At 37.0% G+C, this 21,247-nt stretch overlaps 1 protein-coding gene across 17 annotated transcripts in view; it reads right to left on the reverse strand.

The window, feature by feature from the left end:
* PDE4D (phosphodiesterase 4D) overlaps window positions 1-21,247 on the reverse strand; it is a 1,645,162-nt gene that overhangs the window by 6,935 nt on the left and 1,616,980 nt on the right. For all 17 annotated transcript variants that reach the window (XM_049857545.1, XM_049857590.1, XM_049857581.1 and 14 more), the window contains 7 exons: window positions 11,403-11,496; window positions 9,893-10,065; window positions 9,247-9,345; window positions 8,313-8,477; window positions 6,825-6,924; window positions 1,082-1,236; window positions 59-181 (listed from right to left, as the gene is read on the reverse strand). In XM_049857545.1, coding sequence (XP_049713502.1) covers window positions 59-181; window positions 1,082-1,236; window positions 6,825-6,924; window positions 8,313-8,477; window positions 9,247-9,345; window positions 9,893-10,065; window positions 11,403-11,496 — 909 coding nt within the window. The remainder of the gene's footprint in view (window positions 1-58; window positions 182-1,081; window positions 1,237-6,824; window positions 6,925-8,312; window positions 8,478-9,246; window positions 9,346-9,892; window positions 10,066-11,402; window positions 11,497-21,247) is intronic.

The raw sequence follows: 21,247 nt of genomic DNA on the forward strand, positions 1-21,247 counted from the left end.
CACAGACATGCCCGTGTGCACACACACACACGGACAGCAGACTCATATAAAGCTTTACCTGAATCCTGTCAGAATAATTGTCAAGAAGAAGAACCCCAGAGCTTGTCACTTTCTTAGTTTCAACCATAGTTTTCAGGTCAGCCAGTAGATTCATGTGTTTTGACATGTCTGTCGCAAGTACCTTAAAAGACAAAGAGTATTTTAGTTCAGTGAAAAAAGTCCAGAGGACAGAAGTCAGAATTTACATGCAAAAATATTATGCAGAATGTGAGAAAAAAAAGGAGAACTACTCTGACATCTACTAGTAGTAAATTGCAGATTCTTTACTCCTTTCTCAGGCAGAGTCAAGTTTTCTTTGCTCTCGAGTTGTCTGGAAGTCCAGATAAATTTGTAGGATAAACAGAAACATTAGGCATTGACAACCAATCGCATGGTGAAAAAAGTGATGGTCTCTCCATAATGAGATGCCATCGCATATTTTAAAGTTTTTTCCATACATTGGGTTAGAAAGTGGTCACCAGACTATGATGAACTAATTCAAGGCTGATTCTAGAATGCTTCAGAATCAGAATATTCTGGTTCATTTTCTGCTTATCTCAGAAAAACAATTCCTGCCTTTGTACATACAGCTTAACAGAGTTAAGTTTCTGATAACTAGAGATTCTCCTGTGTTTTATAATAACGCTGAACAATACACATACAGAAAAGAATAAAAGTTATGATGTTTCTAAATGGCACTGTCTACTGACAGAAAAAGGTGAAATAAAATTCACCAGGGCTACAGCCACTGCCCTCTGCTTCTGTTAGTCATTTTTCTCTGCCTGCCAACAGACTGGAGGAGTTCAGAAAATAAAACCTAAATAATGGGGGTAAGCTGTCATTATCCTGAACTCCAAGCTGTGAAAGTGGAAAACCTATTACACGGCATCACTGCCAGCAGCTGGGGCAGCTTCCTTAAACATAATGGTTCACAACAGGTTTTTAAATACAGTTCCTTTCACTTGATCCTCACCTCACATTTATTTATTTATTTTTAACAACTTGCATCGGGTTCTCTTTTTTGCTATCATCAGCTACTTACAATGTCAATGACCATTTTCCTTAATGATTGTCTTTGCTTTTTGGTCAAATTCTGGAAAATGTCACAGTTTTCTTCCTGGAGCAACTTAAAGCCCACGGCCAAATGGTGGTTCTCCAAGACAGAGGAATCATTGTACATCAAGGCAAGTTCAGAGTCTGAAACAGAGATAAAAGATCAGCAAAGCCATTCATTCTAAAGTTATCTTAGTCTCGATATCCCGAGATACTTTGGATTTAGAATGCAATTTCCCCTAAACATCTCTGCTGTCCTTACACAACAACGCCCACAGAGAAGATACTGGATAATATACAGTGGGAAGGGCACTGGAACCTTGGGTGTGAATTCTAACACTACCAACACGTGGCAAGTTGCTGTGGGCTTCAGCTCCCTGTTGTCTGAAGTGAAAGGAGAGCTGGACCAGATGACCTTCATCCTCCCTCCAAACCTGCCACATGTAGCTTGATAAGCTCAGCAGAACAGAGTCTTCACATCTGCAACATGTCCAGACCATATGGTGCTGTATTCTTGATAACTATGGATTATCTAACCTGTATTCTATGAAAGAATCATGTGATTTAAGGACTGTTTGTGTGTACTTGGAAATGATACAAGTAGAGTTTGGAACATGCCAACAGTACTAGATTTGCTCATACTGCCCTTGTATTTCTTCTGTAGTACTGCTCTGAAAAGTCTAAGCTTTATTCATTTTTTTCTATTTCCTTTTCCCAATATCACGGCAGTCACCATGTGTATGTATACTGTGCTTCCCGCCCACACCCCTGACTTCACACAAACGTTTGTGTTTAGCTGCCTACATAACCCTGTGGCACAGAATTCTGTTGCCCTCTTACCACTGCCCTGGACCTGTGTATCCTCGGCAGTAAAAACCCCACCTCTTTCCTAGTTTCTGTTCCAGGTCGATAAGGTAATCATTAAAAAAAAAAAAGTTGAATAATGCTTTATCCTGTTTCCACTTAAGTCATTGTAAAGACTAAAAAAGCACATGGATTTGATCTTTTTTTCCCTAATACATGGAAAATATATTTGGAGATGTATGTTCTTTTCTAATTAAGAAAGATTTAACCCTAAGAAAACCACGTAAGTTCAAAGCAACATAAACAGAAGAAAATGGACAACTTAACATCCATTAATAGGGAACAAGTTCATGTAGTTATTTGTTAACAGAGAACAATGTCCAAAACAGATTAAATAGACCAAAAGGTCTTAGGAAAACCTCTACAGTGTGATTTTTTTATGTATTCTGAAACCATATGCATGACATCTCTGTGTGTATATATGCTTAGAGAGAAGTCTGAAGTGATGTTTACCAAGCTTTAACCGTTGTTATCTTTGAGGGTGGAATTTCAAGTGATTTTTACCTTTTTTCTGTATTCCTCATATTATTTCTATTTCATTTTACAATAAACATATATTTCCTAAAAGCTTATTTATTTAAAAAAATTAAAACAGAGAAAAGGACATGTGCTGTATCGGAAGACAAACAGACAGTCAAATCCCAAATTTACCACTTTCCCAAGATGTAAAATAGGCAAATTCCATACACAGCACTTTTAGGCATAAAGAAATGCATATTTATTCCATCAGTGTTTGAGGTGAAATAATCATGAGCTTAGGATTTCCCAGATCTGGCTCTGAAATCAGCACTGAGCCTCTCCTCTTGTCGTCTTATCTGTTAAATGAGGACAATCCTAACTCAACTGTTGTGAGCATCATGTGGCATTATTAACATGACATCTGGAATGTGGGGCGCAGAATTTCCCCCACACACTGCCACTGGGCAGATTGAGAAATAGAACGCTGACTGATGGCAAACCTACATCCAACAGCTCTTGTTCAGCAGGGAAACAGAGAGAGAAGACAAGAGGTTCTCCCAGGCAGGAGGCACAGGTACTAAGAGAAGACTGGGTACTTATGTGATGGCTAGAACGCCATGTAGCCAAACACAGCCTATTAGCAAGAGATGGTGCTGCAATGGTTAAGATGAGGTGGACACTAGAGACACATACACCATGAAAAAGAGTTGTCCTTTTACTATTCCTATAGCCTCGCTAGGTTTAGCCTAGAATTAGAAAATGACAGCATACTCCACTATGTCACTAAGTTACAACAGAAATGAAAAACATCTTACAAAGAACTTCTGAACAAAACACTCCTCCGTGAAATGGGGAAGGGGAGTGGTGGCTTTAACTTAATATCCAGTTGCCAAGGACAAAGGATTAAAACTGCATGGCTCAGTCCTGCAATTCACTCACTCTCTATGCACTCAGCCTGCGCGACAGCACTCAGTACCCTTTGACGGGACACATTCACTTATCATTATCTTTTCTCTCAAAACGCAAGCACTTTGAGGGCCAGGACTTTGTCTTGTTCCCCCATGCATTCCTAGTGCCTGGAACAATGTTTGGCACATACTAGACTCTCAGTGTATTTTTGTGGAATACACTAATGATCTCTGTAGTTATCTCTATATAATCACATTTGATAAAAATTAATTTATTCTTATTTTGAAGATACCGTATTTATGAAAAAAAAAAAAGCCTACATATAATCCACAAATATAGCTATGCGAAGCTCATTTTTAAATACGATCAGGTTCGACAAATGGTGCTGGAAACACTGGATTATCTGCATGCAAAAGAATGAATGTGGATCCTTCTGCCACACGGAAAAATTAAAGGGATGGAAAACCTAAATGTCAGAGGTAAAGCTATAACAAACCCTTAGAAGGAAACACAGACGAGGGCAAATCTTTATGTCCCTGGATTTGGCAACGGTTTCTTAAATATGACACCAAAAGCACAGGTAACAAAAGAGAAAAACAGATAAATTGGACTTCATTAAAATTAAAAACTTTTGCACATCGAAGGACACTATCAAGCTATCAAGAGAGTGAAGACAATCCACAGAATGGGAGACAATACTTGCAAATAAAATATATGATAAAGTTAATATCCAGAATATATAAAGAACTTCTATAATCCAATAATAAACAATTCACTAAAAAAAAAAAAAAAAAAAAGGACAAATTAATTCAATGGACATTTCTCAAAGATATACAAATGGCCAATAAGCACATGAAAAGAGGCTCAGCATCATTATTCGTTAGGGAAATGCAAATCAAAACCACAATGAGCCAGCACTTCACACCCAATAGGATGAGTATTATTTAAAAAAACAAAAAAAGGAAAGTAATAAATGTTGGAGAGAATGTGGATAAACTGGAACCCTCGTACACTGCTGGTGAGAAATGTTGCTACTGCAGAAACAGTTTGGCAATTCTTCAAAAAACGTCAACACAGAATTAACACGACCCAGCAATTTCACTCCTAGGTACATACCCAAGAGAACTGAAAGAGGGACTCGGATAGATAGTTGTATAACAATGTTCTCAACAGCATTATTCACAATAGTCCCAAGGTGGAAACAAATCAAGTATCCATTAACAGATGAATGGATATGCAAAGTGTGGTAAACATACAATGGAATATTATTCAGTCATAAAAAAAGATTAAAGCTGTGATATATGCTACAACATGCTAAGTGAAATAAGCCAGATACAGAAGGACAAATATGTAATAACCACACATCTATGAAAATCAACGCACCACCAGCGCTCCATGAAATATATCTAGGGTAGGCAAATTCAGAGACGGGAAGTAGATCAGAGGTTACCAGGGGCTGGGGGAGGGGAGAATAAGGAGTTATTGCTTAAAGAATACAGTTTCTATTTGGGGAGATGAAAATTTTAGAAATGTGTTGCACACTGTGAATGCAACTAATGAGCCTGAACTGTATGCTTAAAAACAGTTGAGACAGCACATTTTATGTCATACATACACACACACTACCACAATAACAAAAAATTTTAAAGGTGAAAAAAAAAATGATCAGAGAAATAAAGTACACAAACCCGTAGCTAAACTAAAAATTGTAACCTCTGCAAACATAATGAATGTGACTAAATCTTTCTCCTGTAAACACAGGCAATTTACCTATAAACAAAAACAATTAGTTTTTCCAGGTAAATTTAATGTTTTATATATTCTTTACTTTTAACACTGCATTACTGTTTCATAAAATAATGCTAGAGAGTTAAATGGATTTTTTTATGATAAATACCCTCTAGAACGTTATATTGAAAACTTGATGACACTATTTACACTTTCTGGATTTATTTATATTCACTGCCCTTGAAAGAGACTTCTGCAGTGTCCCACCTGGAATTTCAACTTCTCTAAATCCTAAATCTGATTCCCCACACCCCAAATCACTTACAAAAGCTTAACGAACACTGCCAGGTGCTTTCAGAACCTACAGCTCATTTACGACAAGTCTAAGTAGAATTGTTATCAAATCATTTGGCACCTAAAACCAACAGACATAAAATTTTGAAAACTCTCATCACAATGAAGAAGCAGCAGTGTAAATGAACCGGGCATCAGCGAAATGAGCGCCAGTGCCTCCTGTCCCAGAGCGAACCACGCCACCCTGAGCACCACGGTGGGCTGCTGCCTCCTCCTCCACGGTAAGACAGGTGACCCATCCAATGCAAGGTCTATAAATTTGATGCTAAGAACTCTTCAGAATTCTTTATTACAATTCATATAGCTTCAACCCTTGGCTTGTACAAAGAACAGGCAAAGAATGGTGAATTCACATATACTAATACAGACAGGATGTTATGGGGTAGGAGGAGGCTACAGTCCATAAACCCACGGCAAAAAAAGAAAGGCCCAGATTCATAACTGATATTAAAAAGGATTTTCAACAATTTTGTACTTAATTTTTTTATATATAGAAGTGAATTTATAATATTAATCTACCATAGTAGGAGGGGCTACCAAAAGAATAGAATTCCTGTAAAATCCTTCACAAAGGCATAGCCCAAACAGTCCCTAGAGAGGTTTTCTGTGTCAGAGAGGCCCTGCATTATACAGTCTTTATCATCCCTTTTAGTTCCAAAGTCAGTGATGACTTCTTAGACGGTGAAATGTCACCGGTGAGGAAAAAAAAAAGGTTAATGGTTAAAAGATATCAAATTAAAAGAGAAGTTCCTGTTGCCCTTATTAAAAATCAAAACCAAACCCATTGCTGTCAAGTTGATTCCAACTCATAGCAACCTACAGCACGGAGCAGAACTGCCCCACAGGGTTTCCAAGGAACGCCTGGTGGATTCGGTGGCGACCTTTTGGTTAGCAGCCGTACCTTTTAACCACTATGCCACCAGGGTTTCCTTGCCCTTATTAGGGGATTTAAAAAGGAAAAATACTGGGCTAGGCATGGTGGTGGAAGAGGATGGGGGAGAAAGAGCCCCTGAATAGGATTAAACGATGACATAAAGTGAGTGAGGAAGGCTGAACATTAATTACCCTCAACTTTTTTTTAATTTAAAAGTTTAGGGGTAATACAGCTATCTAAATCTTGCTGTAAACTTCCACTTTTGATTACCCTAGTCTACGAACACACCGATATATTATTTCCATAGATGTACTAGAATGCACTTTTTCCCAAACATCATATGCTTCATGGGATATATTATTTCTACAGCTAAATTATATTACAATACACTATCATTAAAGAACATATTTACACATCACAAAAGACCATGACTCTGTGTGGAAGAGAGGAAATACCCAAGTTTATAAAGTCCCTCAGGCATCCTAACATGCACAAAGAAAGAATGTCTTCTGCATAAATAAACACGCACATCAGCTGCACTTACTTGTATTGATCAGAAACTGATTGGAGACCCCAGGATGATCCACATCATGTATCGCACTGGCAAAAATTGCTGCAAGAATTTCCAAATCTGTAAACACAGCCTGGAAAATCAAACAACACAGATGATGTTAATATACTATAATAATAAAAACGAAAAGTACAACAAATGGAAAACTAATTCCTAGAACATAGACAGGAAACAAAACAAAGTTTAAAACAGATTATCAGAATGTGTCAGAGTCTTTTAGGTAATGAAATACCCATGGGCTTTTTAAGTACAATCCTGGAAGAAAATATTTTATCTAATTTTATAATACCTCATGACCAAGCCTTTTCCATTGGTTACATTTTAAAAAATATTATAAAATGAAATGTCTGAAATTTTTTTTTAAAGTTAACAAACTGTTTTAAAAATATTTAAGATGTTTAAGAATATTCTGAAAATGTACACAAAACTAGTAAGACATGAGGAATGATTTTCTTTTCTTTCATCCAACCCAGTGCTGCTTAACCTTAGTACTATTGAAACTTTGGGCCAGATAATTCTCTGTTGTGGGAGGCTATCCTTTGCATTGAATGATGCTTAGCAGCATCCCCGGCCTCTGCCCACCAGATGCCAGCAGCCTATGCTCCCTAGTTGAGACAATGTCTCTGTTGTTGTTAGGTGCTGTTGACTCAGTTCCGACTCACAGCCACCCTATGCACAACAGAACGAAGCACTGCTCGGTCCTGCGCCATCCTTACAACCATTGTTATGCTTGAGCTCATTGTTGCAGCCGCTGTGGCAATCTACCTCGTTGAGGGTCTTCCTCTTTTCCACGGACCCTGTACTTTGCCAAGCATGATGTCCTTCTCCAAGGACTAATCCCTCCTGACAGCATGTCCAAAGTACGCACATGGGCAAATGCCTTGGGGGCGGGGGGTTGGGGAACAGAATGGCGCCCAGTTAAGGACCACTGACCCAAACAATAAGGTATTAATATTTTACAATGAAAACAATCTTAACTGTAAAAATGTATCAGCAAAAGAGAGTATTTCCCTAAAGCTATCAAGCAAATCAGACTGCTTAGTGAACATTCAAAAAAACAATTTAGGATTTGGTAAAATTAGTGTTTTCTTCTAATAAATCCTATGAAAAAGAAAACGCATTGCTTATAGATATTTTATAAAACAGTCATCCTTTGAACTATAAATACAAAAGCCATCAGAACTACATTTCAAGACAACAAACTAACCAAAACTGCATAAGCCAGGCATCCTTTATGAAATGTCCACTGGATCATTTCAAGGAAGCAATATCAACTTTCATGGGCAAAATTCATCAAAGAATCAGCTGTTTATGAGCCACGACAACATTCTTCCCCTACAACTCGGTATACTTCCAGAGAACCCAATTATTTTCTGCACTCAAACACTTCAGTATAAAAATTTAAGAAACTGCAAAATAAGGGGCAAGTTAGTGTTCTTGAAATTTAGGAAAGAGATTTACCTCCAAAGCAGGTGTTGATAATAGCACATGAGTGGACTGGACCACGTCTGCCGCGTGGATATTGTTGTGATAGGCCACATCAGCATGGTAATGGTCTTCAAGAGTCATAAGGTATGTAATTAAAGTATCTACTGGAATTTTAAATGTTTTTAACAAATCCCGTTCCTGTAAAAAAGATATTCTCTTAACACTTTTGTCTTTATATTAAAAAAAAAAAAATTTTTTCAGAGTCTTAAAAAAAAAAGTCACGTCAGTGTTGTCACAGATAACTCAGAACTGGCAATGGCATGCTCACAATGTTTAGTGACAAAAATGGAAACTAATGGAACATACCCAACTTTGGGGACAAAACCTGGGCCACTTGTCCTTCTGTGTGCTATCCTCAAAATATACGGTGCTGGGAATGAACTACCAACTCCAACAGTTTCCATGTTTCATTATCCTGAAGGCAGTTTCCGCCCAGTCGTACTGACTCAGCCACTGAAGCCCACCAACTGAAACTCAACCCTCCCCCTAGGGCTGGAGTTTGCCATTCCAGTCCCTGGGTATCTAGAGCCTCCCACAGCACAGATGAGAAATGGATATAGAGAAGGTATCAGTATGCTAAAAAGTAAATGAAAAAATTACATTTTAAAGTTTTGTCAACTGTGGGGGCTTACTCATTTTTTAAAAGTCAGTATTCAATTCTCTGGGCTACTCAGGGTGACATATATTATCTTTAACAAACTATTATTTTAATGAATTGCTTCAATTTTCCCATGTCTTTTTCTTAAACAGAAAAAAAAAATAATAAAATTGATTTATTTGTGTTTTACCCACACACTACTCTTTCTGTATCCTTATTTGTTCCTTGGTAAAGGAGCAAGGAAAAAAAAAATCAAAATAAGCAAAAGTGGGTGGGTAAAAGAAACGTGATAGAACTTAACAAGGTTACCTGAAAAATGGTGTGCATGATAACAGTCAAAGGCCGGTTACCAGACAACTCTGCTATTCTGAAAACATGAAGACCCCATTTGTTCACATCTTCTAGTTCCTGAAGTAAAAGAAAGATATCAAAAAATAAATGAATCAGTGAGCAGAGTTAATTTTTTAATTATTAATTTCAAATGTAATGGATATGAAGTATAAATAGAGGCAAAGTCTAGGCAAGTTCACTAGAATGTACTGAAAACTGACGAGCACTGCTTAACCTTATGACTTTGCTAACACGACACATTTATATACTTTGGATATTAATCTCAAAGCATTTCTTCAGTGGATAAAATTCATTCCCTAAACTTTAGCTAAGTCTACTAAAAAAGGATATACAGATACACAGACATGCAGAAGGTATAATACATTTCTAACTCTTTAAGTTCAAAGAATAATATGTAGATGCCAAAAAGTAAGCAACACATATACCAAACCACCTGTCTAAATCCACATATTCGTAAAACACAAATAATTTAGAGCAAGCTTTACAGAGTGTGTTCAAAGACACACACACCTATGCATTTTCTATCTATTTACAAGAGAAAGACTCAGAATTCATTAAAAGGATCATCACATATTTATGGTCATGATCCCTGAAGTCATCGTACCTTGGCAAGGACATCTTCTTGTTCAGTTTTAACTCCAAACCTCGGGATACTCGAATTAGTCAAACTAGAGCTGTGCATCAACTTCTTGACTCCACTGATCTGAGACATTGGCCTTTTCTTTTTCTCCTTTTCCTTCTGAGTTGGAGAAGGAATTTCCACCTCATGTTGCTTATCTTAAAGAGATTTAGAAAATGTTCTACATTTATTATTGATGCTATCATTTTTTATCATGCCACACATAACTGGACAGGTTTTAATCGCTCATTATATATTCTAAGAAATGTTTTCAACTTAAATTCCTTTTATAGAGAGTTGGATATTCACAATTTGATAAGAACTTAATTTGAAAGCTTCAAACCAACTTACACAAATAAATCTCACTGCAAAATAACTAACCTCAGGTGTACTCTGGTTTCTTCATTGACAGACCGTACTAATAATTTTTCTTTTTTAACAAGACTTAAATCATGATAGCTGAAAAAAGCAAAACGCATTGTTTCCACTGGTCATCAACTCTATTCCTATTTGAAATTCACTTAGTAGCTTGAAAATTACCCTTGCCAACTAAGGACTCCAGTTATAATACTTTGAAATGGTAGAAACTGAATACACAAGTGTCATAAGACAACATGTAAGCTTAATAGCTTACCAAAATGGGTCAGACTGTGGGAGCAGAAGCAGTGTTCTAGCACGGGACGACTGGGACAATTTTTGATGCTCTATATTGCCTATGCTATACTGAGAGATGGGTTAGGAAGTTACAAGGTTTTATGGAGGACAGACAGAATTTTCAATATCATCTGATAAGTATAACATGCACGTAAACTAATTGCTGTTTTCTAAGAAGAGACATAAGATGTCTCAATACACTCCATTTCAAGGCAGCAAGCTCACCCCTGAACATATTATGTGTTCAATACATATCCACTTAGTGAGTGTGCTAATTAAGGTATCAGTGCAATTTATTTGAAAGTGAATTAAATTACGGGTATATTCAAGTTATTGACTTTCATTTAATACATTTTGTTTCTGTGGATTGGGGGCAGGGGGGTCCTAGTATACCACACTCTGAGTTATCATCAGGTTTTTCTTTAGCAATTGCCTTGTATCTGCCTCATTGGCTGACTGGGCTTAGTGTCCACTAGATAGGGGGTCAAATTAGGTTTATCATTAAATACACAATGCCCAGCAATACTTGGCACTGAACAAGTATTTTTGAATGTATGTAGAGATTTCTACCTAAGATATATTTTAAAATTTAGTACTTTGAAAACACTGGCAATATACAACTTGAATTCAGAGAATTCCTGAAACTGAATAAAAACTAAAAGATTTAAAAAAAAAAGTTACCTTTGATTCTAAGGCTTAGAGGCTTAAATTATAAACATGATGAATGAAAAGTAATGTAATTTCTAATGTTCGTTTGGTTTCCAAAATGAGTTGGTGCCTATACCCCTCCAAAAACAAATAAACAACTCAAGAGAAGATTAAAATTGCATGTTATTCTTACCTAAAAATGTGTTTGATATATATTCTGATACTTGATTTCCAGACCGACTCATTTCAGAGAGATGGGTGAGCTCCCGATTAAGCATCCTTTTAAACTGAAAGAAAAAAAAAAAAAGGAAAAATTTAAGTGACATAAGTATACTCTAAAAAATAAGCCTCAGGCATTTGAAGATTGTTCAGACCATTGAGACCAGCACCATCCAACTGAGCTTTCTGCAATGACGGAAAAGTTCTCTAACCTGTGCTGTCCACTACAGTAGCCCCTAGCCACATGTGGCTACAAAGCACTTGAAATGTGGCTGCTGTAAATGATACACTGAATTTTAAATTTTATTTAGTTGTAATTAATTTAAGTAGCCACACATGGCTGGTGGCTACCATATTGAATACAGATTTATATACTCAAAAACATTAAATAAGGGGGAAAACAGGGAATAAAAACTTAAGATGTATTATTAGAATTTAAAGAAGAGGAACAAAAAAAAAAAAAAAAACAACTAAGGGCACACAACAGTGTTGCCACACAATAAAACATGGTATATTTTTACCAATTAATTTATCATTAGCTCAAACGAACTATGTGTACTGGTGAGAAGTTAAAATGTAGTCTTTTACCCCAAAGCAAAACTGAATACATTTTATTTGAGTGCTCTTCCAGAACTCTGGAGAAATAAAATATTTTTTAAAATATCATATATATTTTTTTTAATAGAGAGTGTAAGATTTATTGTTTTTGAGCATCCATCGAATTTACCAATCTACGTCCCGAAGTCACATAAATAGAAAACAGTCAACTTTCAAAACTCCGTTACTTCACAGTTTATTTTGTTGATGCCCTGGTGCCTATTTAAATACAAAGCAGCATGGGAATTCGCCTACCACCACTACCTGGCATTACCACGATATTCTCAAGGCTCTCTGTTTCCTCAGTTCTGCTGCTTCTTAAAGCGTCTTTAACTTAAAAAAATAGTCCACTGGGCCTTTTAATATATCTAAGTATTTTCCTTAACATATAGAAACAATATAATTTTTCTATACATACTATAACTGTTATTAGATACTTGGTCCCAAAAAAAAAGTCAAACACATTTTGCTCAATAATTAGTAGTCTTTTAAAACGGATATAGTAAACTTATTCGAAATTCAAATTTCATTATAAATTCTTATTTAAATCTGGTGGATAGTGGTCAGTTTATTGTTAATTAATGTTTGAACTCTGATTCTAACTCAGCATTTAGTTTATTTAATATAAAGAAAAAGAAAAACCTCGTGCCTCTGTATAATGAACACCAAGGTGGCCTAATTCAATATAATCTGGCAAATCACAATCAAAGTCAATTTTATTGACCATCTCGATGAGGTATAAGGATTTAATTATCACCACAAAGCATTAAGGAAGACCAGTGAAAACATTCCAGTAGACAACTAGGTACTACGAGAAATGCGTTATTAACATCTCCTACAGTCAAAGCTGAAGAATTGGCCATAACCAATACAAATCCTTTTGCTTGTTCGTTTACAGGTCTAGGGAGCTTGGTCTCAGAGACAGAAACATGAAGTTCACTTTCTTTGTTCACGTGTTTTTATAATTTGTTTCTAATTTAAAATTGTATACATGTTATAGAAAATCTAGACGTCTATAACAAAAAAAAAATCAGGAATCACACAAATCCCATATTCCCATTATTCAGAGGTAACCAGACCATTAGCTATATTTCCTTTTCTGCCTTTTTTCCACATTTGTGTGTACATGTTTATTTTCAAAATTAGCATCATGAAGTATAGAAAAAGGAGCCCTGGTGGTACAGTGGTTAAAGCGCTTGGCTGCTAACTAAAGGCTGGTGGTTTGAACCCACCAGCCACTCTACTGGAGAAAGATGTAGTAGCAGTATGCTTCCGTAAAGATTACAGCCTTGGGAACTCTACGGGGCAGTTCTACTCTGTCCTATACGGTGGTTATGAGTTGGAATTGACTGGAGAGCAATGGGTGGGTTAGTATACAAAAAAATGGATTGCTGTTTGCGTGCACTTAGCATCATGCATTGTAATCCCCAGGGGGAAAAAACAAAATCTAGAGCCATCTAAGAATATTCATATGAAGACATTCACTTTAAAAACTGTCTGCCCATCTTTTACAAAGCATCTTGTATTATTAGCCTGACACACAGTAGGTGCTCAGTATTACTTGGGTTCTTTCTCTTTCCTAACTCCCTTTTCAGCACTCAGTCCCTGATTTCTGGACCTTTTATGGTGAGTTTTTCTTTTTTTTTTTTTTTAAATCACTGCAGGACACACAGATGAAGAATCTGACTATAGTTATGACCATAAAAATACGTATCTAAATATCTAGCTTCCCTGCCCTGCTATAAAAGAATCTAGGACAGTATTCACTTGGAAGACGATCTCCATCCCCTCCCCCCACCCTGAGAAACTAACTGTAATACCTTGCATAATGCCTTGAAGGCAAATAAGTCCTTGCTTAACATATGCAATTTACCTTTGGAAAAGTCAGAATCTGCTAAACATACTAAACACATACTCAGTGAAACACCTGTCTTTGATCTGGAATTGTCCATGGTATGAGTTAAAAGTTGCTATTAAGAACTGCCTGGTCTGACCCAAGTCCTTTTTTATAAGATGGGGAGTTGGCAAGGCTTTCAGCCATTCCTATCCCCTCAGCGGTCTATACAGAAAGTGTGGTCCACCTGCCCTCCAAGTACTTCTCTCTAAGGTAAACTAAACAATGCAGGCTTTGGGGGGAAGCAATGGGGTTGGGGGGGGCGGCGGGCAACTGGACGAGTTATACAGAGACCCGGTTTTTCAAAAACCTGCCTTCTAAAACTTGTAAGCAACCTGATACGAGGAATATGTTACCATATGCCCAAGCAGAAAAAAGTGCGTGCTACCTGCAGATATGCTACACACATTATCAGATTTTTCTGGGAGAATATAAACAATGAAGTTTAATTTTTCTGGCAGTTTGCTTATATAATTCATCAAAATAAGCCAGCTAGTAGAGATGACTAAGGTAAAATATGACAGTGAAAGGAATCCAACTATGGTACAGGCTGAATGACAGGTTGCATATTCCACAGATTGTTTTTGCATCATATACATACATTTTCAAACCACCCTCCTGCCTTTGTTCAAAAAACGAAGACATGGGCTGGAGAAATCTTTCATCACAAGGCCTTTGAGGTGTTCCAAAGAAGTCAACACTTCCTTCTAACATAATTGGAAAGGCCAATATTTTGAGCAATCCATTATCTTCCCAAGGAAGAGATTATTGGGAATTTCCTAAAGACACCATTTCCAAAGAGTCAATTAAATTATAATATAAGCTCACTTGCTAAAAGGAAGTAAAATTCTTTTTTTCCTTTTTTACACTGATGATATAAAACTTTTAGTCCAGGGAAGCTAAATTAATAACGAGAAAAATTACTAGCTGTGCTTTCTCAATTAGTAGTTGATCTCACAAATGGTTTTGGAGTATATAACTGGATGTACTAAAGAACAATGCAGTAAACCATTCAACAACCACTCTTAAATGTAAGTGGAATATCTCTCATTTTACGATAACTAGGTAATATTTAGGATAACTACATAAAATTACCAAGGAAGAAGGGATATAATTAGAAAAGGTAATAAAATGTATACTTCTTAGAACATAGCTACAGTTCGCAACAGATTTAGAAGAAAACAAAATGCAGAAGTGCCTTTCAAAAGAATTGGTTGCAAAATGCAGAAAATTTCCCTTGAGCATTTAGACTTTAAGAGTGACTTCTAAACACTTTCTATTGATAAATCAGTCTGATTGTTTTTCATCTAAATAGTCTGAAAACAATATATAGAAATATGGCTGCAACAAAGGAAAAGAAAAAAAAAAAAGGACGACTTCTAAGCCAATGCTTTCAAACCCTTTGTTCTCGATATGCACCAGTATGTCTGTGTGTAGCATTTGGAAAGTAAAAATGCAGTTGAATGGGAATACTGTATTTTGCTTTTTAAACTACAGTTCTGCAATTTATATTTTGCATTTAAGATTGTTAAGGGACCAAAATAAAACAATAAATCAAAATTAAAATATTCTAAACTGTCACCCCCCCGTATGTGTGCACTCAATGCCAGTGTGTTACTGGGTATACTACATACCCTCCTAGTATGTAACGAAGAGAGAGGTACAAGTCAAACACTGAGAATGCTTATCCCCCCACTCCCAATATTTTGCTAAAAATCATTTGAGTATGCTGTGCTGTGATACAAGTTTGGTAGATTATCAGCTATTTCAAATAAACATTGTATTGGCTATATACAAAATTCTTCAAAACACAGAATAAAACCAAATATATCTATATTTTGTCCTTCTTAATGGTTTTTACAGGTTACACTATTACAAACAAACAAAGCTCTCTAGCAAAAAATTTCCTCAAAAAGATAAACACTAAGATTCTGTACTTAGGTTCTTTGAGGTATTGTTCATAATTATAATACAAATGTGAAGCCCTTAAAAAATACATCAAATGTGGGCTGGTTAAAAGCTAAGAGATGAATCCTGGGGGGGTGATAGGATTTCTTATATTACTCTATACTTTTCTGTATTTTTAAATTTTTATTCTAAGCCAAGACATGGTTAGCAAAATTCAGATAATGAAAATTGCATATTTACAAAACAACTGAAAAGATCTAGACCATCTGTGGGTTTAAATAGAGGTGGGGAGGATGCATGACTACTTGGGCCACTAAAACTAACTGATAATAAGTTTTCTTAGAATTCAAGCAAATCTCACAGCAATGGGGGAATTTTTCTTTAAAAAGAAAGAAGCAATGAAAATGCAAAACATTTCAATCTGAGACTCATTAAAATAACGGGCACTAAATCTTAAAAAAAAAAAGGTATCGTGGCTGGGTTAAATATTCAAGAACAAACTTCAATTTCTGAAGGCATGCTTCATTTGGGACTGAATAAGGTTTTTTTTGTGTTTTTCACCCTAGCTTCTTCGATGGCGGTAAGATCAGCAGGCACTACCACCAGGCAGGCAAAAAGCTTGCCAAGCAGAAATAGTCTTATTAAATTTGGTGTATTCATCTATTTTTTGAGATTAACGAAAGTAACAGCATCACATAAACTTATTACTTTTCAGTTTTACAAGCACTCTGGTTTTCATTACAGTGATATATTGCTTAAAGAGTCAACCAATGTCGATTTTTAATGTCATCTAGAGATTTATAACCAAAGTTGAAAAAACATACTTATCGGGTTAAAGCAGTAAAGATTTTTCAAAAGAAACACAAATTAATTTCATATATCTTAAGGGTTACATGCTAACTAGGATCCATAAAACAGAATAAGTAATTTGGCCCAATAATTTATTTCCAATGAAGTTATTTAATTACTCTGATATTTTAAAGTATAGCTCACATAACTCATTACAAATGAAAGAACCACTGTACATTGGAAACGGCTATTTTAACATGTAAATTACATCTAATAAGTTACATAATCTCTCCTTATCTTCACAACTAAAATCACATATTTCTTTCCTAATTCATGTCTAAGGGGGAAAAAAAAGGTTTATAAAGCATAGACTTCATCACAATACACTTTAACTATCAGTCATGTAATCAGAGTAATCAGGAGTTTTCAAAGGCTAAATAAATCTTACCTTTATGTAGCCCCAAGACACTGACAGTAAATAGTTTACTTCAGGCATTTTTGATTGATTGGTTTATATAGATAATAAGCTCTAAAATATGTGTATCTTCAAAACCTTGATACTTTAAAAACAATCTCCACAAGCCACGAAGCTTGAGTGATTTTAAAGATGTTTGGTAATTAAGTATATATAAGAAAGCCTCGCGTTAGATTCCACTGAGCACTCTTCCCACTGAATACATGCCATTTGTAAAACTCCAAAATGGCACAAAACTCAACAGCTATTCTGAGAAAAGAGAATTCACGTGATAAAGAAATATCTAACGATCTAAGGGTCTGCATCTTTCTCTCCCGAGCTGCAGAGCTGAATGAATAATGTATGTCAAGATGCTTAGCAGCAAGAAAGACTAGTTCAGTCAAAAGCTACCAAATAAGGAACTGCGGGAAGCTGTGAAACCCCGCCCACAAAATCCCAACTATGCACCAATTGTACTCCATCCCTCGGCCTGTAAAGACAAGGGCGTGGCCTCGGCGCAGGCTGGCTTTTGATTGGCTGGCAAGGGCAAACCTCCGGGGAGGATCACCTCCAGGGAGGATTGGTAAACGCCATTTAATAACGGTATGTATTCCTACAGCTGCAAGGCTGCCACGTGAAAATATGAATGGGATTTCCCTTTTCACAGTGATGAATAAGGACCACAAAACTCTCAAAAATTTGTACTTGATTTTTAAATAAGGATGGCCGGTCATTTGGAAGTCTTTTCTAGGAATTCTAACATTCCCGTCTCTCTTAATATTCTTACTGCTCTTCCTTCAAAATAAAAGCTGCTCTGTAATGGCAATCAGGGATTTTAATTGCCTCCCTCTCTTAAATCCAATAAGAAGTGACTTCCCTGGTGACACGGATATAACCAAAGCTCCTCCCCCTGCCCAACACATACAGCACTATAAAACACAATTAATGTCCGTAATTCACTAACGACACATTGTCTCATCTGTTGTGTCACGGCTGTTCTGAGCTCCTTCTGTTTCTATTGTTGTATGTCTCTGAGCTCCATTCCTTATATATCTGGGGATGGGGGTGATTTATTATAAATCTGGGGGGAAAAAGACAGGATCTGAAAGCTAATGAACTGTATGTGGTTCAAGCTTGCACAGTTTGGTATAGAGATTTCAGATCTATGTTTTGATCAGAAGAAAGTATGTTTATGACTGCACAATGTTAAGAATAGGGTAGATCTTAGAATCCAGAATGGAACTCAAGAGTAATCAGGCCTTTTACAAGGAGGGTTATCTGAGAAACCTACATTCTTCCAAGAAAAACTGTCTTTTCTATTTGGTTTGGGATAGCATCATTCAGTACCTTTTATGCTAAGAGGTTTTGTGGAAGAGAACTGAGGAAAATCTAGCTTTTACTCTGTTGTTTTTGTTAGATGCTGTCCAGTAGATTTTTGACTCACAGACACCTCATGTGACAGAGTCAAACTGACCCATAGGATTTTCTTGGCTATAGTCTTTAGGGAAGCAGATCACTAAGTCCTTTCCCACCTGGAGCCGCTAGGTGGGTTTGACTGCCAATCTTTTGGTTTGTGGAAGAGTGTTTAACTGCTGCACCCCCTATTTTAGCATCAAGTTCTGTCCATTTTACCTTATCTCCATTTCTAAGTCTGCACTTACTCCAGGCTTCTATGGCTTGTTGGTATTATTACTCTGTAGTCTTCCTGCCATTTAAGTGTTTTTGTATCAAGTTTGTCTGTCTCAGTTTTTGTTGTTAGGTGCCTTTGACTTGGTTCTGACTCATAGCTACCCTATGTACAACAGAATGCAACACTGCCCATTTAGCGAATTAAAATGCTTCCATCATAAACATTCATTTAATACTCTGCCTCTCTGACTTTTTATTGGCCCTTTGCGCTAGAGACCTCAGCTGCAGTTCATACCTACTGTGTTCGTTTTTTAGTAACTAACCAGCTGCCAATGAGTCAATTCCAACTCATGACGACTCCATGTGTGTCAGAGCAGAACTGTGCTCCACAGGGTTTTCAACGGCTGATTTTTGAGAAGTAGATTGTCAGGTCATTCTCTTGAGGTATCTCTGGATGGACTTGAACCTCTAACCTTTCTGTTAGCAGGGGGGTGTGTCAACCATTTACACCATCCAGGGACTCCTCTTAATCCTCTGCAAAATAACTTAAAACCCCAACACTTCAGAAAACCCGACCCCAGAAGAATGCCAAGGCCTTCCTTTTGCTGGTCTTTCATTCTCCTTAAATTCTCTGAAGTGTTCAACACTGTTTGATCTCTCTTCCTGTTTTCCCTCAAGTACTAGGACCCTGAACTTCTTGGTTTTCCTCCCACTCCTCTGACAATGCCTTTTTTGCATTCTTCCATTCATTCCCTAGTCGGGATATCCACAAAGACTCTGCCCCAGGCCTACAATCTGCAGTGACCACCTCTTGACCTGAACTCTAGTATACATTTCCAAATGACTTCAGATACTCTCCCTTCTTGAATGTTCTGCCAGTCACCTCAAACTTTTTCAAAACTGATGAATCAATTTTTCTACTTAAAGTAGGTCTTATAAATATTCTCATTTCAGTCAGTAGTCCCATAATTCTTTCAGTATCACAGACTGAAATCGGTGACTCTTTTCTGCCATTTAATAGGCGTTTCATGTGAATCAGGCACTACTGGGTGTTTAATAGGTTTAATATAAATCACCTAACTGAAATCTTGAGTAACCCTGATGTGTTCCACTCTACATATCACCTTCCCTTCTTCACTCAACTTTGTTACTAAATTCTATCTCCGATGAAATACCTTTTTCTTCAGTCCGTCTTTTCATTCCCACTCCCAACATCTCAATCCAAAAGCTTAGAAACTTAAAGAGATGGAAGATAGTTTTAATATCGTCTCCATAATCCTCTCATTTCCATATAAGACCTAGAAAGAGAAAATGACTTGCCAGTGTTCACTTAGGTACCATAGGGTAGTCAGTAACAACATGGACTCTGAGTTCTAGTTCTAAACAAATAATCTAGCTTCTTACTGTGTCAGTTACCTAGGTACTGTGGTAGCTTGTCTCAAAAAAATAAGACAAACCAAACCAGCTGCCATCAGGTCTATTCTGACTCATGGCAACTTCACATGTGCAGAGTAGAAATATTCCACAGGGTTTTCAAGGCTGTGACCTTTGGGAAGCAGCTTGCCAGCCCTTTCTTCAAAGGTGCCTCTGGATAGGTTTGAACCCCTAGCCTTTGGTTAGCGGCAGAATGTTTAACCATTTGTGTGACTCTTCAAAGATGGCTCCTAATGGACCACACCACCTACACTGAATCTGACTGCCTTGTATAACCAGCAGATAAATACAATGAAGTTTTTCACTTAAATGTATGTCTGGTGGGACTTTCAGAAGTTGTGTGGGACACAGACCAATCCTCCCTCAACCAACCCATGCCATCGAGTCAATTCCAACTCATAGTGACCCTACAGGACAGAGCAGAACTGCCCCATAGAGTTTCCAAGGCTGTAATCTTTACAGAAGCAGACTGCCACATCTTTCTCCCGTGGAGCACCTGGTGGGTTCAAACTGCTGACCTTTCAGTTAGCAGCTGAGCCTCCCTGGCCTCTACCCAATCACTGTGCCCTGAAATTCTGTGCATGTTCTTCAGTGTTAAGAACCACTGTTCTCATTGCTTTAAATAAAAAAAAAAAAAAATTTTTAAGTGCCCTGCATTTTGCTTCTTCAATCAGCGTGGAGGATCTCTGGCGCAAGAAAAATGTTTTATCTTCCTTTGTACTTCACAAGGTAGTTAGTGTTCCACAGCAGAACTTATCAATGTTTTTACACTGCCTGTAGGAGACAGGAGCCCTGGTGGCACAGGGATTAAGAGTTCAGCTGCTAACCAAATGGTCAGCAGTTCCAATCCACCAGCCTCTCCTTGGAAACCCTACGGGGCAGTTCTACTGTGGAGCTCTTAACCATTGGGATTGCTAAGAGTCAGAATCAATTCGATGGCAACAGGTTTTTTTTTTTTTTGCAGGAGACAGGAAAGGACAACAGACTTTCACCATCACTAAAATCATAAAAAATAATTTCAAACAAATTCCTAATGGCATAATAAAAAGTCATACCTGAAAAATTATGCACACTCAATTTCCCTTCCCTCTAGTACCCACTGCCACGTCTTCCT

This window comes from Elephas maximus, chromosome 2 (genome assembly GCF_024166365.1).
Source record: "Elephas maximus indicus isolate mEleMax1 chromosome 2, mEleMax1 primary haplotype, whole genome shotgun sequence".
NCBI lineage: Eukaryota > Metazoa > Chordata > Mammalia > Proboscidea > Elephantidae > Elephas > Elephas maximus.